Genomic DNA, 17196 nt, shown 5'->3' on the forward strand with positions numbered 1-17196 from the left:
AAATGCAGCAGCCTTCAAATGTTGCGATTTTTTCGTTGTTCTCAAAAGCATAAATTATATTCTATTAACTATTAGGTAGCTATCCATCATCCACACAAATCATCAAAAAATGGAGAGCCTAGCTCCTATTTCCTATAGATGCTAGATCAAAAAAAATGAAAATGAGCTCTAAACTGTAATTTTGATGTTCCACAAATCATGTGATTTTTCATAGTAAAAATCATTTTACAAATAAATCTTCCATTGTGACACATAGAAGGTTAATCAGGCTTAATATTTCTGTTAATACATTTTGGTTCAGATGACACAATTTTTGTGGGTGGCAAAAATTTGAAAATATCACCCTGCAGCAGCCTTTAAATGCTAATGTCGTGTGCCTTTAAATCCTATCTTTCCATACATCAAAACATGCGAAATCGAACTCATACTTTTCTCTGACGAACGTCATACAAATACTTATAACCTGCTATCTTGCTCCGGCCGGGATGTTTCAAGTTGACAATTTTCAACTTCAATGGCTTATTCTTCCAAATTTTCATGTGTAAAACAGTGCTTCAGAAAAATGTGAAGAAAAGTTATTGTTTAATGTCTTTTGACTGTAGTGATGATTTTAGTGAGTGCGTTAGGCTTCAATCTAATCATTTATAGCCCATTTAGTTTTATTGATTCAATATTCTCAGTGAAAAAAAAAAACATTTAAAGGCAGCTGCCTCGCGTTTGAAGGCAGACTATGCCAGCTGCCTTCATACAAATCGACATCACTTTTTTAATTTCCTCAAAAGGAAAAACTGAGGACTTGCGAGTGCTAAATGAGGTAATCATATACGCCGAATGAACAAGAGAATTTTTTGGTGTAGTAGAAAATCAAATCCATTTTGTGGATTCTTCAGAAAAAAATCTTAAATTTGGAACTCCATTTTTCGTTTGAAGGCAGACGACTTTCCCCTACCACATTTCGGTCAGATTGCAATTTCGGCCACTTTTTTTTGTTCCTCAAATTTCCATTAATTTTTAGTTTTTTCATACTCCAGATTATACAATGCAAAAAAAAATTAAAAATGTTATTTCTACGAACGAGATGATGTGAACAAGACATTGGAAGAATTCCAGAAGGACAAGGAACTATAAGAATAAAGGTGACCGAAATAAGCTACCAAAGCTATATCTACATTTTTATTTATTTTTGAAATATATCAAAAATGATTATGAGGAAATAGAGACGATAAACTATCTACAAGGTCCCAAGCAACACTTCCTAAAAAGAATTAACAAAAAATTCCATTTGAATTAAAAATATTGGTTTTCAAACTTGAGACTTTAGCGGTTGCGTACAATTATGCCGAAATTTGGTACACTTACCCTATATTAAGAAAAAATGTTTCCTGGGTAAGCTGATCCTTGATAAGCTTGGCAGTATCACTCATAGAAGTGCTAAAAAAGTGTGTAGGTTACATGTTTATGGTATTATTCATTAATTTTTATGTAAGTGACTGTGAGTTAGTAACAGCTATTTATTCGTGTAGGTTTTCGGTTATAGTAGACCTAGGGCCTGATACCTGCTTATAGACAGGGATGAGTGGGGATATAAAAAACTGATCATTGAAAAGATTTAGATTGTACAATTTTATTTATATACTGCTTTTAAGCTAGTTCTCTTGAAAGCAAAAGCTTGACAGATAAAGTTCTAAAAGAATGCAATGTTTGTGTGATAGCGGCCACCGCCGTCTTGGCGTTCGTTGGTAACTAACCTACAGAGTAAAACAGCTTAAAAGTTTTTCCCATGTTATACGAGCCATGTGCATCAAAAAGATAAACATAAGTTTTACACATGATAACAGGCTTTAAAAGTTTTTTTAAGGTCTTTACACTGAGAGAAATCCGAAAAAGTTAAAATAACATTCCGGAAATGTTAATTTTACCCTGCAGTATTGATCCGAAAACGGTGTTAATATTACCCTTTTTAGGTGTATTATGGGTTAAAGTTACCCTTTTTTCATGTTGATTTTACCCTTAAAAGGTGTAAAATTAACATTAAAAAATGTTGATATATTTTTACACCCAATAAGTGTTAAAGTTATGACGAAAAAATGTTAATCGCAGCCTCTTTTTTTCCTCAGTGTATAAGGAAACACTTGTAAAAATGAGAGGATCACCGAGGATCGTTTAAAAGCGTCCCTGTTTTAACACTTATTTAACTCCAGAATAAAAGATCAAAAACAATGAAAAAGTCATATTTGGTGTTCGCTCAGATGAGAGGAATATGATATGAGTAATAAGTTTACTCAAATAAAATTTCAAGGGACACCAGTGATCCTTTTAAAAGATCAAATATGATCCAAGTTGATCTTTTCATTTTTACCAGTGAACTTTCATATTGCTCAGTGTCTTGAAGATTTCTACAAGCATTTACAAGGGAGATTCAGAGTTTTATAGGTGTTGTCTAGGGTATGATAAATCTAATGTTGTATCTTTTTATAAGCATTTATAAAACCTCTATAAGTATTAGAGCGTACTTATAAGCATCCGATGACTCAAGTTGAACATCAAGAATATTTAGCCTGTAAAATTTCAATTCAATTCAATTCAACTCAATATATTTCTCCTCAATTAATGACTGGTTGCGGCTGCCGCCGACTTACCACTACCGATCTCATCAGGTAAATGGCAGAAACCCTGAATAATGGATCGTATATGCCAAAAAATTTTAACAGTTTTACAATGTATGTTTAATTACAATTTAAATTGCTACAATTTATATTTGTCAGTAAAGGTATTTTAGCAAAAGATCTTCAATCGATGATCTTAAACCCTCAGTATATGACAGTTTTGGATAAATCTTTACTGCAAAATTTTACAGGCTAAATATTCTCGAGGATCGACTTGAGTTTATTTGGGCCCTTCTAAGTATTACTTATAGAGGTCTTATGAATGCCTTTTATAAAGAGATACTAACAAATATTTAATAGAAATATGTAAGACCGGCTTCACACCTAAGGTTTAGCGCAGTTTAAAATGGTTTCGAAATTCTAGCAACTAATTTTATTGGTTTTTCAAAATTTAATGGATCACTTGCCCATGTTGACCAATCTTAAGTGACAATTTTCCAAAAAATCTTGATTAGGAAGAAATTAGAGAAGTTAAGCCATATGGCTAAGTCTTAAGTCTGAAGCCCGTATAAGTCTCTTAAGAAAAATAAAAGAAAATTCACATTATTTGAAGGCATGAACATTTGAAGGGTTAGTACTTTCCCCTATAAGCATTTTCGTAAAACCTTGAACCCAATTTACCAAAAAATAAATAAAAACAATAGCATGATACCTCTAACACAAAATCATTGTTACATGATGTAATATTAAACTATTACAGATCTCTGCAAGTTGATAAGAAGAAAAAAATCTTACTTGGGCATCTTCATGACCATCGGCAGAAACCATTGATCTCCACGGTCAAAATCTTCTTTCTTTACGTGCTCCACGAACTTCCCAAATTATTATTTTTTTTTTGTTTCTCTTTTCAATTGGAAGGATAGTTTCACGATTCATTAGCTATTTTTGTGCAAGTAATTCAATATTAATAAGTATCAATTGACTCATGCATAGCAGAAATCATTTTGGTAATTTGAGGAGTCAAATTGAGAGTTTAATGGACTGTACAATTTGTCTTGAATCCGAATGACCGGTAAAAAATATTTAAACTTATTGTTAGACTTTCACAAAGCTGTTGATTTGAATTCCGTATTTTACAAGAAAATTGTGGAAAATTGAAGTGTTATCGTACAAGTATTACATTCACAATCTTTATCTTATAAGGTGTCTACACAACACACTACAAGAAATTTTTGTCAAAAATTGCCTTTTTTAAAAAAAAATCGTACGTTTCTGCAGGATAGGGGATATTTTCTTTAAAAAGGCATTTTTTAAAGAAATTTCTACTAGTAGAGGCCATTAAGAAAATATTGTTAACTAATTTTAAGTAGAAATGCGTGGAAGATCAATTGTAAGATATGTTGCTAAATTAGCGGAACGATCGGTTAAAACCATTTTGTTTTACATCAAATCGATATCAATCTGTATTCTAATGAGGTTTATTGACAACACTACGACGGCGATGGCACATAAAAAAATCTAATGTGTTCTGTATTTTATTATGGGTATGTTTTTCTTATCAATAACTCTTGTAAATCCCGAAAAGGCCAAAATCCCGAAAGCCAAAATCCCGAACGCCAAACTCCTGAAAAGGCCAAAATCCCGAAAGCCAAAATCCCGAACGCCAAAATCCTGAAAAGGCCAAAATCCCGAAAACCAAAATCCCGAATGTTCAAAATTCTGAAAGGGATGAAATTATATGGGGGAAAATGTTTAGAATAATTTTCCAAGACACAGAAGATTTCCCTTTGCCTCCAGAAAGCGCGGGTGCAATCGTGGGAGTAGCTATGACGCTTTTAAGAGTTCGGGATTTTGGCTTTAGGGATTCTGGCTCTGGCCCATTCGGGATTTTAGCTTTCGGGATTTTGGCGTTCAGGATTTTGGCTTTCGGAATTTTGGTTTTCGGGATTTTGGCGTTCGGGATTTTGGCTTTCTGGATTTTGGTTTTTGGGATTTTGACCGGGACCCATTTTAGTTATTATCCAAGTGGACATTTCGTATTTTTATGAAAATACCGTTGAATCATGTCTCATAACGGTTTTTAAATTACCAGGGTTAAAAAGGCTCTTGAAAGTGTATTTCTCATCCGATTGGTATCATGTTTGGGATTGTTGGAAAGGTTTTGGAATTTCCGATAAAACTAAACCGGTTTCAATTGCTTCTAAACCAGTAATAAACCAGTTCATAGCCGAGAACGAATTTTCATTCGAAATTTAACTATATTACTCCTGAGGTGTATTTTGGGCAATGTTTTGAGTGATTTATGAATCGGTTTAATTTGATTGCGAACCGGTAAACGGTAAATAATGAGAAAGCGCTTTTAAAGTATAGCAACTAAGTCACGAGTTCGAGTACTTCGCAAAGCTTAGGACACTTTGCCACCCTTTTTATTTTTAAATTTGTATTGCAGAGTATATTAGATAAAGTACGTTGAAGTTCACTATATAATTTTATAGCTTTTGCCGCTTTTGCAAAATCCCTTTGAAATAACAAATCAATCTGCAAATAATTGATTATTCCGCAGAATTGCAATCCGTCATGGACCCTTCGGAATTGTTTACTTACCGCCAATGAAACATAATAATCGAAAGTATTCGTAACGCTTTGTTGGGAAATCTTTTTCACTGTCATACGCACTAATTTTCCACCAAATTCACGCGTATTTGGAAATCTTTTTTTTTTGTTGGGACGAGAGGGCGTGAAAAGTAAAAGTGCCACTGAGAATTCTGATGGAAATGGATATGAAACTCAACAGTTAATTGTTTTCTAATTCGTCAAACCGTGAACCTGACCATTGATCGCACCAGCTAATTGATCGATTGGAGCTGTATCAGATCCGGAAGGTAAGGCAAAAAAGGCATGAATGCGTAGATGAACACGAGTCAATTAGGAGACAGTTGTGCACCTGCTTCAGCGTTTTTTGAAAAACCTAATCAAATCGCCCGTGGCATCTCTGAAGAAAAACACGCAAAGTTGAAGGTGTTTGAGCATGTTTTTGAAGAGCTTTAAACCATCGTGCCAAACGATTACTAAACAACATTTCTCTCATTGTTACAATGTTCTTTGGTGATGGAAAGGAGAGTGGAAAAAATATCAACCCAGAGACATTGACTTTCATCTCTTTTATTGTACCACCAACTCTTTTGCCAAATTACTCAAGTGACAATAATTGAGCAAAAATTTCCAACTGATATGCATTCTCTCCACTCTGTCACGGGCTTTAGCGTGGCTTTTGGCCGGAGATCATTTTTACTTTCTTCAGACCTCTCCCCAGAGTGGCTTTCCAACTTTTCTTCAATTCATCACAAAACTGTTCCATTCGGTTGAATTTTTAGCTGATTTTTCCGCCAAAACGCCTCTCCTTCAAATGATGAAGCTCATCCACCTCTATTTGCAGCTATTTGTGCCAATTTGTGGCAAATAATGAAGCATTTTTTCTGCAATTTGTTGCTCTGATTTTCACTGTCGCTGGCATCTTGAAGATACCAAAGAGACATCCATCAAATGCATTAAAGATAGTTCATTATACGGCTCATTTACTGTGATGGAAGAGGTAATAAAAAACAGAAATTTCTTTAGAGCTCTTTATTAATTTCAAAGCTGCGATTTTTAGCGCAATACACACAAAATTTTGTAATAATGGAATACATTTTTTTTTATTTTCACTTAATATCGAAATTACCACTGTTTACTTTCAAAAAAGAAATCAAAATTTGTTCTTTCTTTCGATTTTGCTAAAACTTAATACATCGATGTAAATAATGAGCATAACAAATTATTTAAAAATTTAAAAAAAAAAATAAATAAATAAAATAAATTTGGATAATTGCTTTAAAAATAAAAAATAGGATTTTTCTAAAATTTTTAAATAATGTTTAAACCATAAGAACAAAAAAATGTCTCCTGAAAATCTTTTTAGAAAATTTAAAAACTGTTCTTAAGAAAACTCTTTTATTTTTCATTTTTTTTGTTTCTTTAAAATATTAAAATATCTTAAAAGGAACAGTTACCAATTCTTTTTACTGAGCAAAAGCATTTTTTTAACCAAAAAAATTATTGATCATAATCCGGTTTTTTATTGATCAAAATAGATTTTTTTTATTAATAAAAAATGAATTTCATTACTGACCATTTTTTCATCAAAATCGATTTTTTTAACTGACTAAATTCAATTTATATTGCTCATTTGGAATTAAATTTTATTTCAATTTTAAATTTTCGATCATTCTTGATTTATACTGACCAAATCTACTTCTGTTTATTGACCATTATGCCTTTGGCACACTATTTAGCTCGGTATAATTTTATGACATTAAAATTCATGTCTCTTTCTTTCTCAAAAGATTTGCATAAGTCTATCCCACTTTTTCGAACTCGAAATTCCATTGAGCTAAATTGAATTTGGTGTGATGTTTAAAAGAAGGAGAAGACTGCGAAAGAATGAGTAGGACATATGCAAAGCGCATGAGCAAAAAGGCGATTTGAATTTCGACTTCATGAAATTTTCCAGGTTTAAAAGGTGTGCCGGAGCCATAAGAAAATAAAATTGATTTTGTTATGGCTCCGGCACAACTTTTTCGATCAGGAAAATTTCATGAAGTCGAAATTCGCATTCCTTTCTTTCTCACATGTTTTGCACATGACTATCTCATTCTTTCGCATACCAAATTCGATTGAGCTAAATTGAATTTAGAATTATTAATTATTAATTATTAATTTCATGTGATGTTTAAAAGAAGAAAAAGAGTACAAGAGAATGAGATAGACATATTCAAAGCATGTGAGAAAGAAAGGAATTCGAATTTCGACTTCATGAAATTTTCCTGATCTAAAAGGTGTGCCGGAGCCATTATACTGACGAAAATCATTTTTTAACAACTAAAATTGATACTGACCAAACTTGATTTTTTATTTAATAAATATATGATTATTTCACTGATAAAATTTAACTCTTTTACTGACCAAAATCGATTTCTTGCCCTGGATCCTTCTAATCTTATTTACTGACTTTATAAAATCTTTACTTTATTGGAATGTGTTTGGTCAGTTATACTTGATGGAAATTTAATAACACGGATAATGACCTGGATCAGAATTTATTCCTTCTATAGCTTCACACTACAAACTTCGGGGACAAACATCCCCGAAACGTAGTGTGAAGCTATAGAAGGAATAAATTCTGATCCAGGTTATAATCCGTGTTATTAAATTTCCATCTTTACTTTACTGTACTTACTGACCATCCCAACATTTTTACTGATCATTTTTTTTATTTACTGACCAAGTGAAATTTTTACAGATCATTGGCTAGAGTTCCCGGTTCCCCAAAAAAAATATATCGCTCCTTAGAAATTACAAGGGGCCAACTAATTTTCGGCCATTTTTCAGGAGACAGCATGAAAGATTCAACTTTGTGTTTACAAGTATCTCAATTTAATGACTGAACAAAAACAATTTATTTCTTTTCTATTTGTATGAGCACTAATATAAAGATCGAAATTTTTATATTTTTACCTTTCAAAATATATTTTTTAATGACTTAGCTCCTTGTCGTTCTAAATGATGTGCAAATTTTGGTGAAATTAGAATGACAAGGGATCAACTTGCTTGAGTTAGTCCCCTGTTTCACAAAAATTTTAACGATGAATATATTTTGTGCCCCTTTACTTCAAACAAAATTCTGCAAGTAATCAAAAAGATTAAAATTTTGAAAAACTATTCTAATAACGAAATTTAATGACTTATATCATCTGAAAATTTATTAAATTGTCTTTCTAAGTGCATTAGACTCTCAAAATCGCAAAAAAATGAGTTGACCCCTTGTAATTTCCAAGGAGCGAATAAGGATTTCCTGGGTTCCCTGAAAAATAAATGGGTTGAACGTGTAGTTCTCTGCAAAAAAAGTATGAGTTCCCACACTGAGAGAAATCCGAAAAAGTTAGAATAACATTCCGGAAATGTTAATTTGACCCTGCATTATTGATCCGTAATCGGTGTAAATATTACCCCTTTTAGGTGTATTAGGGGTTAAATTAACCCTTTTTCTTGTTAATTTTACCCTTAAAAAGGTGTAAAATTAACATTAAAAAATGTTGATACATTTTTACACATAAAAAGTGTTAGTTACGAGGAAAAAAAGTTAATCGCACCCTCTTTTTTTTCTCAGTGCAGGATTCCTTGAAAAACTATATGGGTTCCCTGAGAGTTCCCTGAAAAAGTTTCCCGGAAGTTCCTTGACAAAAAGTATGAGTTCCCCGAGTTCCATGAAAAAATATTTGCGTTCTCGGGTTCTTTGGAAAAATATATGGATTTCCCAGGTTCCCTATGGTTGGTTCGAGTTCCTCGAAATGAGTTACCCATTGTTAGAGCCTTTTGGGTACTTTTTACATATCTAACCTAACACTATCCAATTTTGTAACGGTATCGATTAAAAGAGCAGTAAAAAATCAAATTAAGCCTAATGATACTGCGCCACCTTACTGTGTTATCACACTTGTACATTAAAATTTTAATATGATTCACATTAATTGTCGCTGGTGAGAATCCAAATGTGTAATTTGTGTGTTTGAATCATTTTATATTCAAAATTTGATCTATTTGTTGATAAAAAGGTAGACTTGGCCCGCAAAATTTGATATAAATTGATTTATAGCATTAATGCGAAAAATTAATGCGATTTTCTCTTTAATTTTTTAATGTGAAAAATATTTATGCTTTAGGTAAATTTAAAGTTATTTTTGCAGGCCAAGTCCACTTCTTTATCAATAAATAGAAAAATCCCAAATATTAAGTGACTCAAAGACACAAATAACATATTTGGACGCTCACAAGCGACAATTAATGTGAATCACATTAAAATTTTAATGTGCAAGTGTGATAACGCCGTTACGCTTAAAAAATCTTAAAACGTTTATCAAAGATTCTTTTAAAAATAAATCGTTTACTGTATAAACACAAACCTTATCTATGTATAAAGAGGTTTTATAAATACGTATATTATCGTACACATATCATATCCAAATGAATAAACAAGCCTCCGGCGAAGGTTTTTACAAATCTCATGTTTATGCCTTTAAAAAAAGGCATGATATTTAGGAAATTTGTTAATCTCTTAAATCATTTGATAGAGCATGCCTTTGAGCACGCATTACCCCATCATCAACGAAGAAATTTGAGGAATTATGTATATGTAGCAGTCAATGGACGTTAAGCACACTCGAATGGAAACGAACTTGAACCATTTTTCCCGTCCAAAACAATTTATTACGATTGCAGAGTGTTTGCAAAACGTGTGTTAAATGAGACTTGAAATTTGAATTGTGCGTTAATTGCCGAATAAGCAGTCCATAAGCCACTGAAGATGGGTATAAGGTGGGATTTTTATAAAGCATCAAAAAGAAAATCTACGCCAACACGTAGGCAGCCCGCTCAACATCTTCTTAATGTTAGAGGCTTCGCGCTCACAATAAAAATTCACCACAAAAATCAAAAAGTGTAAAAGATTAATAAAGAAATTGCCCAAGTAATTGAATTAAAACTTTTGCAATTTGTCATCAATGAACAGATTTATTGAATCACTGAAGCACTTAATTGGGGCATTGAGCTTGGGCTTAGAGAGCTTGGAGAGTGTTTGGTTGAGGTACAGAGTAGTGACTGAGGAGGAATGATTTGGATGCAAAATGCAGCATCTTAAGAGACTGTCTCTGGTGAACTGCTGAATGTCTTGTGGTCCAAAGTGGGAATATTGAAGAGAATATCAATTGTCTAGTATGAGAAATAAAAACAAAAATTATTCATCTGCTGAAAGGCACCGAAAAACAAGTGGGAAAGAGACCATGACGATTTAGTGACTCGCGGAAATTAGATAGCACTTTCTTCCCATCTTTTCGATTTCGCACAAAATTCGCACTAAATTAGTCGATTGATTTACAAGATCAAACCACGGAAGTTTCTGCCACGATTATGTTGAATTATCTGTTTATGCATCATTTTTCAATTTATTTAAATCACATACATGGAGTCGGTGAAGCTCTCTGTCTCTACCGTTCGGTCAAAAATTAGAAAAATATGAAAAAAATTTAAAAAAATATATTAAAGAAAAAAAATAAAACTGCTCTTGAAGTAAATTTTAAGATACAAAAAATCCATTGTAATGGACCACATACAAAGATATTTTTTGTATTTTTCACAGCATGATACAGTAATTTGATGTTACCCCATAATGACAATGGTTTACTTGACAAAATTCTGAGTAGGGGAGGGCGGAGCAGTTCAGGTATGTGACACTTTCGAAAATATAAAATTTTGGAATAAAAAATTAATATCTAGGAAATGTGCTGTATATTTTCGAATGTCTAATGCCTAATTTAAATTAACTGAAATTGGTTAAATTGCTTTAAGATACATTAAAAATGTTTGGCAAATGAGTCCTGAAGTCTTTAAAAAGACTTCAGATGCGTATAACTGCCCCACCGCCCCCTTACCCCTGAATTCGTATATTTTTTCATCACTGTCAAGTGCACTAATCCGGACGCTTCGCTATGTGGATCTTTATGACTACGCTAACTAGATAAAATAAACTTAAAATAATATTTTTATTTTTATTTCCGTAATATAGTCACTACAGTAAGATAATATAACTTTGATAAGATAATATAACTTTGAGAAAAAGCAAAAATAATATTTTTATCCGTTTAATAAGTGAGTGTGAAGAGAAGATCCACTTACTGAACGCTAACTTATTTCAGTATTATCACTATTTTATAAATTTTCTTTAATATTTTTGATAATTTATTTTATATTATCTTTGTGAATGAAATTTTATGAATTTAGAAGAAGTAAAAAAGAATTTATCAGTCCAAAAACAAGCGTTTAAGAAGCACTCTACGGAAAACGATCCGGTTACCGCACCTTACTATATTTGCTTATCGGATTTAATTGCATACTAAAGCATTTGAAGAGCAGTAAAAAGTTAAAATTGAGCGGTAACAAAAAAAATTGAACCAGTGTAATTATCGTCCGAATTTTCGCAAAGGGACAATAAAGGGTTTTTCATCCTATCTGTAACTATTTTAGATGCTAAATACATAAATAAAACCCATTTTTGTAAACATTTTGGTTTTTACTAACCGTTATTAGATATTTTACTGCTTATTTTTAATTTTTTCTGCCCATTTTGAACTTTTACTGCTCGTTTGTTTTTTGCCTTTTGGAATTATTGTTTTGAACTACTAAAAACCAAAATTTATTTAGAAATTTGAAACCTTTTTGAAACCGAAAAAATGCTGAAATCAGAGAATTATTCTTGGAATAGAAAACAACAAATATAGACAACAGAACCATTGTATTTCATAAGTTTGTTTATTAAGTTTTTCAGTACCTAATTTGTTTTACACCCTCGTAACTAACAATGATAATTCATTAGAAGTAATAGCTAACTTATAAAAGGCTGCAGCGGATTGTGCAGTAATTTCATTAAAAATAGTCAGAAAATCAAATTTGATTAGTACGAAATTTACATAAAATACGTAAGTAATTGTACATCGCCAAAAATAGTGCAATATACTTGGCAAAAGAAAATGAGAACGTTACGATTCATTTTGATATTTTCAGTTTGATTTTTAGAAAGTTTTATGATTACTCTTTAGGTTTAGCTAATCATAATGGAATTTCTTACTGCCCAAACCTTCTAAATTACTGACCAAAATATGTTTCTTCTAGTATGCTATTGTAATGCATTTGGACATGGATATTATTTGAATGAAATTGCAAGTCACTAATGGATTAATGCATCACTAATGCAAGTCACTCTATTTTCTGCCGCTTTCCTAGTATTACTTAATATTTTGTGTCACGTGTATGTCTTTAAATGCTACAAGAAATTCAATTGCAAAGTCTTCCTTCTTTAAACAATCCTGAAAGAACTTTGAATACCAGTTTCCGACATCCTAACAAGAGTTGCTGTGTAAAGCGGTGCTCTCTGATAAAGATTTAATAAGGACAAAGTCGATCTATTTAATGGCATTTGTTCGGAAAATGAACTGGCTTGATTCATCTTGCCGTTTGGAAAGGGATGCACAATGGGCCCAAATGGGGGTCTAGGCGGTCCTGTAAGGTACTTCGCCCACTAAAATATCACTTAATCTTCCCATACTCTTTCTGTCAATATTTCAAGACCTTTTAAAAAATCAATAAAATCACTAGAGTATTCTATTTTTTTTTTGTTAATTAGCGGATACTAATTTTTTAATTTTTTTTAATTTTAAATCTTAAAATTTAGACAACAGTCTTAACCCTTTAATGACGAGGAGTTTTTACTGACAGAATTTTAGCAAAGGGATGGCAAAGCATCCCAGGCTCTGCGAAGTGCTCGAACTCGTGACGTGACTTAGATAATGTTTATCGGTTCGCAACCGATTTAAACCGATTCATAAATCACTGAAAAGATCTCCCAAAATAATTTCAAGAGTAATAGAATTGATTTTCGGGCGAAAATTACATATAGGTTCATTAACAGTTCACAACCGTTTGGAATCGATTTATAAGTCACTCAAAAAATTTCCCAAAATATATCTCAAAAGTAATATAATTGAATTTTGAATAAAAATTAGTTATCGGTTATGAACCGGTTCATTACCGGTTCTATCAGATCTATCAATTCTAGATTTGGAAAATTCCTTTTTTTAGCTTAAATATTTATTATTATAGCAAAATAGCACAAAAATTCAAAAATGTAGATTCCTCCCTCCGCTTTCTGTTTACGTACAAACATTAAAGAAATATATTTAAATTTGAGGAGGAGTGCATATAAATAATTGTATGGTTATGTAATTAAGATAAGATGAAATAATAATAAATAACTAAATTTACCGCAAATTTTATCAAACAGAAAAATGAGATTTAAGAATTTAATGCAGTTTTACTTTCTAAGTTATTTCTGTTTAATTGGCTTTCCAATATTCTGCGCCAAAAAAATTTAATTAATTTTTTATTTAGGTAACTAATTTTCTTAATTAATAATTATATTTATGAGTCATCAGTGACTCCAAAGTCAGAGTTAAAACTTGATAAAAAAGAGATGACAAAGCGTCCCAGCTTTGCGGTGTGCTCGAACTCACGAGAAAGAGCTGTCCGTGTATTAACTTTTCGCATCGCTTTTAGGTACATACCGCTTTGCTACTGATTAAATTGATTGATAAATTTATAAAATTATTGCAAAATGAGAAATTGCTTAAGAAAAGGTTTTAGAATATTTTAGCATAAGTAACATGCTTTCAAACAAGAAAAAAGTAAATCCGAGAAAGGCACTAGGAGAAAGTACTCTCCCTTCGAACGTTCATGCCTTCGAATAATGTGAATTTCCTTTACCTTTTCTAAGAGATTTCCACATGATTGTCACATAATTATCAATAATTAATAATAAACTAGCTAATATTTAATAGAAATGTTTAAGTCTCTTAAGAAAAGTTAAAGAATTTTCACATTATTCGAAGGCATGAACGTTCGAAGGGAGAGTACTTTCCCCTATACCGACTCATGACCGATTAAGTCCTTTGCAGTCGGGGTGGAAATTTCAAGATCTTACAGAAAAATCCAAATTTAAGCAAATCGGTTGAAAAATAGGCCCTCCAAAGTAGTTAAACTTTGATCTTCGATAAATTAAATATCGAAATTGTTTTCGAACGTAGGTGTCTAAGAACGAAATATTCGCCTTGGCTACCTTTAAAACATTTTGGAAAATCAAAGAAATTGTAGGAACCGTTTTCAAAATAAACCAAAAATCACGGTTTTGGAGAGGTAGGAGGGGGGTGGGGGAAAATAAAAAGACAGTCCTAGATAATGTTGACTTATGGGGGTCGTCGAAGAGCGGAAGTCGATATCTCTAACTGTTTTGCTTCTAACCGTATCACAAATTGAAAAAAATGGATTATATAACTGCTCTCTTTTTGAGTTCGAGTTTAGGGTAACCCTCTTAAGGAAAACTAGAGCACTCCACTATATAATTTTGCCCCTAAATAATTTAGCCCCAGTCTCCCCATATATAACTTCGTTAGAATGACCAAGGAAAGTTTTTCTGTGCCCTGTTTTCAAAACATAATCACAGAATTCTTGAAAGGAATATTAGAACTTTCGCGGTTGAGAACATTGCTCTGTTTTGGTTAAGTAACTTTGAGGTTATCTTCCAACATAACCTTACTTAACGAGCACAACTTTTCATCTATTTCAGAAAGTTTTTGTACTGATTAATGATGGATTGATATCTCTAAATTAGGATTGTAACACTTTTTTCAAATCTGTTTTGTATCTTCCGCATTTTTTGAAATATTTGTAACAAATACATATTACGTGTAGTGCAATTTGAAACGGCAAATTTGGACTATTTTCACAACACAATGAAGCTCTTTGTTATCTAAGTTTAATTCGCGGAGTCTTGTTGCCGCCAATTGAGACTTTTCGCTCACAACACCGAAATACAATTAATTGTAAGTGGCTTCAAGTCTCCAAAGTACCATTGAAAGTGAATGGAATCATACAAATAGCCGATGCTCAAATTATTTCGATGAATTGATTGGGGCAAAAAAATGTATTTCCTCTCTCAGGGGTCAATAAACACCTTCCGAAGACAGAAATTTCCTAAAATGAAAAAAAAAAGAATCTGCATATTGAACAAAAAGCAGCAATTGGATGCGATTAATACCGCAAGAGGTCTTGGGTAGTGGGCAGAAAATAAAACCACTTAGATACATCTTGGCAAAAGTATCCAAAATTTATTGAAGTGTGATTGCTGCGGAAGTGGGAAGGGGTCACCTGGTTGAATAATCCGCGGAGAGAAGTGAAAGGATTCTTCTGCACACAATTGCACATTTTTGTGACAGAGTTGATTCACTCTGTATCAAAGGTGTTGTGTAAGGCTTTTAAGAGCTTCCCCACCGAAATGGCATTGTCTCTCCCTTCTTCATTTGAGATCATTTTCCTCATCGGTGACCAAGAGAGCTTTTCTGATGGGGATTTTGAGCGGGAGTTTGATAGAGCATTTGCTGCATGCATAAGCCCGATGGGAGTCTATATGAATTAAATCACACGGTTTTTGTGGCGCCTTTTTTCGCGTTTTTTTTTTTTAAATTCGAATTCTGCTTCGAGAGAAAAAGATCACTAGGAGAGAATGGGTCGTGAGTGAGTGAGAAATATCTCGTGGATCTGCTCTGTGCGTTTGGTGTTCACTCAAGGGGAATGTGGTATAAAAGAAAATGCAATTTTATTTCGGTCATCATAAGAAAAAGATCAGTCGTACGATCAGGATCCTTTTTGGTGATTTTTCGGGTATCTCGACAGATTTACTAAAAGACACATCTAAAATGGTTTTTCGACTTTGGGTAAGTGTCCAGAATTGTGATATTGTGGTTAGGATGTGCGATCTTCGGTGTGATCTTCGTGAAGATCAGTGATCCTCGTGTGATCTTCGGTAATCTCCGGGGATCTTTCTTGCGTGCGATACTGCAAGTGTCCTGTGAAGTGAACCATTGAGATCATCGACTGATCTCATGTTGGAGATTCGTGATCATGCGAGGATCAGTGAAAAGACATTGAAATGCAGCATCCAATAATTTATTTTGGAATTATTAAATAAAAGTGTGTGCAGTAGAAAGTGAATGCGTTGGATAAAAATGTTTTGATTTTTTTAATGGATATTTTTTTTTGCGCGAAAAAAATGCCAAACGATCCAACCATGCTAATTACTCTTCCAGACCGTTGCAATTCTTCTCATCTCTGGCGTGCTGCTGTGCAGTGCAGGTGGCAAAGGTGGCGGCAATAAGAAGTACATCCTCCATGTACCCTTTCACATCAAGCACCATCATCACACCCACACCATCGTTAAGCACGTCCATCACAAAGTTCCCGTGCACCAGGAGTACAAAGTGATCGGCTACACGTACGACGATCATGGCCATGGAGGTGGACATGGTGGCGGACACGGTGGCGGACACGGTGGCTTTGGAGGAAGTGGCCACGGGGGTGGATTCGGAGGAAGTGGTTTCGGAGGTGGTAGCGGATGGGGCGGAAGTGGATTTGGAGGAAGTGGCTTCGGACACTCATCAGGAGGACACTACTAAAGCATCCCTATGGGATTGCAACCCTTAGCCCCCCAAAAAAACCAAAACAAAAGAGATTACCTGCCAACAATGCGTCCGATCCAAATGTGCCTCCAAAAACCTAGTCCGAGCAAGATGAGAATTCAGGAGCACCTGCTCACCTTGATCTTCAGGATCCCAATACCCTTCTGCCGGACGCTCCAACAAATAGGCAGGAAAGTGCCCCAACCCATGACCTTTCCTCTGCCAAAAAGAAAACCTCACATCCAATGATCTTTTTTGTTAACTATTTATAAGTAATAGCAACAAATGACTTGTTGATACGCTCTAGCTAAGCTTTTTTTATTTTGTACAATAAAGAAATGCCGAAGACATTGTATGATTTTTCTTGGTCATTTGGAGTGGCTCTTAAGCATCGATTGAAAGTAAAAGTACATTTCTGGGCTCAGCTTTTTTTTTTC

General features: G+C 33.4%; 1 protein-coding gene across 1 annotated transcript; it reads left to right on the forward strand.

The window, feature by feature from the left end:
- Nucleotides 1–15875: 15875 nt before the first annotated feature.
- On the forward strand, nucleotides 15876–17107 carry LOC129800440 (uncharacterized). The gene is made up of 2 exons (XM_055844806.1): nucleotides 15876–16018; nucleotides 16391–17107. Exons 1-2 carry the CDS (start codon nucleotides 15893–15895, stop codon nucleotides 16754–16756), a joined length of 492 nt encoding a protein of 163 aa, XP_055700781.1. The 5' UTR covers nucleotides 15876–15892; the 3' UTR covers nucleotides 16757–17107.
- The last annotated feature ends 89 nt before the right edge of the window (nucleotides 17108–17196 follow it).

The sequence above is a fragment of the Phlebotomus papatasi genome, chromosome 2, assembly GCF_024763615.1.
Source record: "Phlebotomus papatasi isolate M1 chromosome 2, Ppap_2.1, whole genome shotgun sequence".
Classification (NCBI taxonomy): Eukaryota; Metazoa; Arthropoda; class Insecta; order Diptera; family Psychodidae; genus Phlebotomus; species Phlebotomus papatasi.

What these genes read in the sequence shown, in the direction of transcription:
- LOC129800440 (XM_055844806.1), top strand. Translation starts at nt 15,893, where the DNA reads ATGCAATTTTATTTCGGTCATCATAAGAAAAAGATCAGTCGTACGATC. An exon ending in AAATGGTTTTTCGACTTTGG is followed by an intron (nt 16,019 to 16,390) that starts GTAAGTGTCCAG and finishes TTACTCTTCCAG; the next exon opens with ACCGTTGCAATTCTTCTCAT.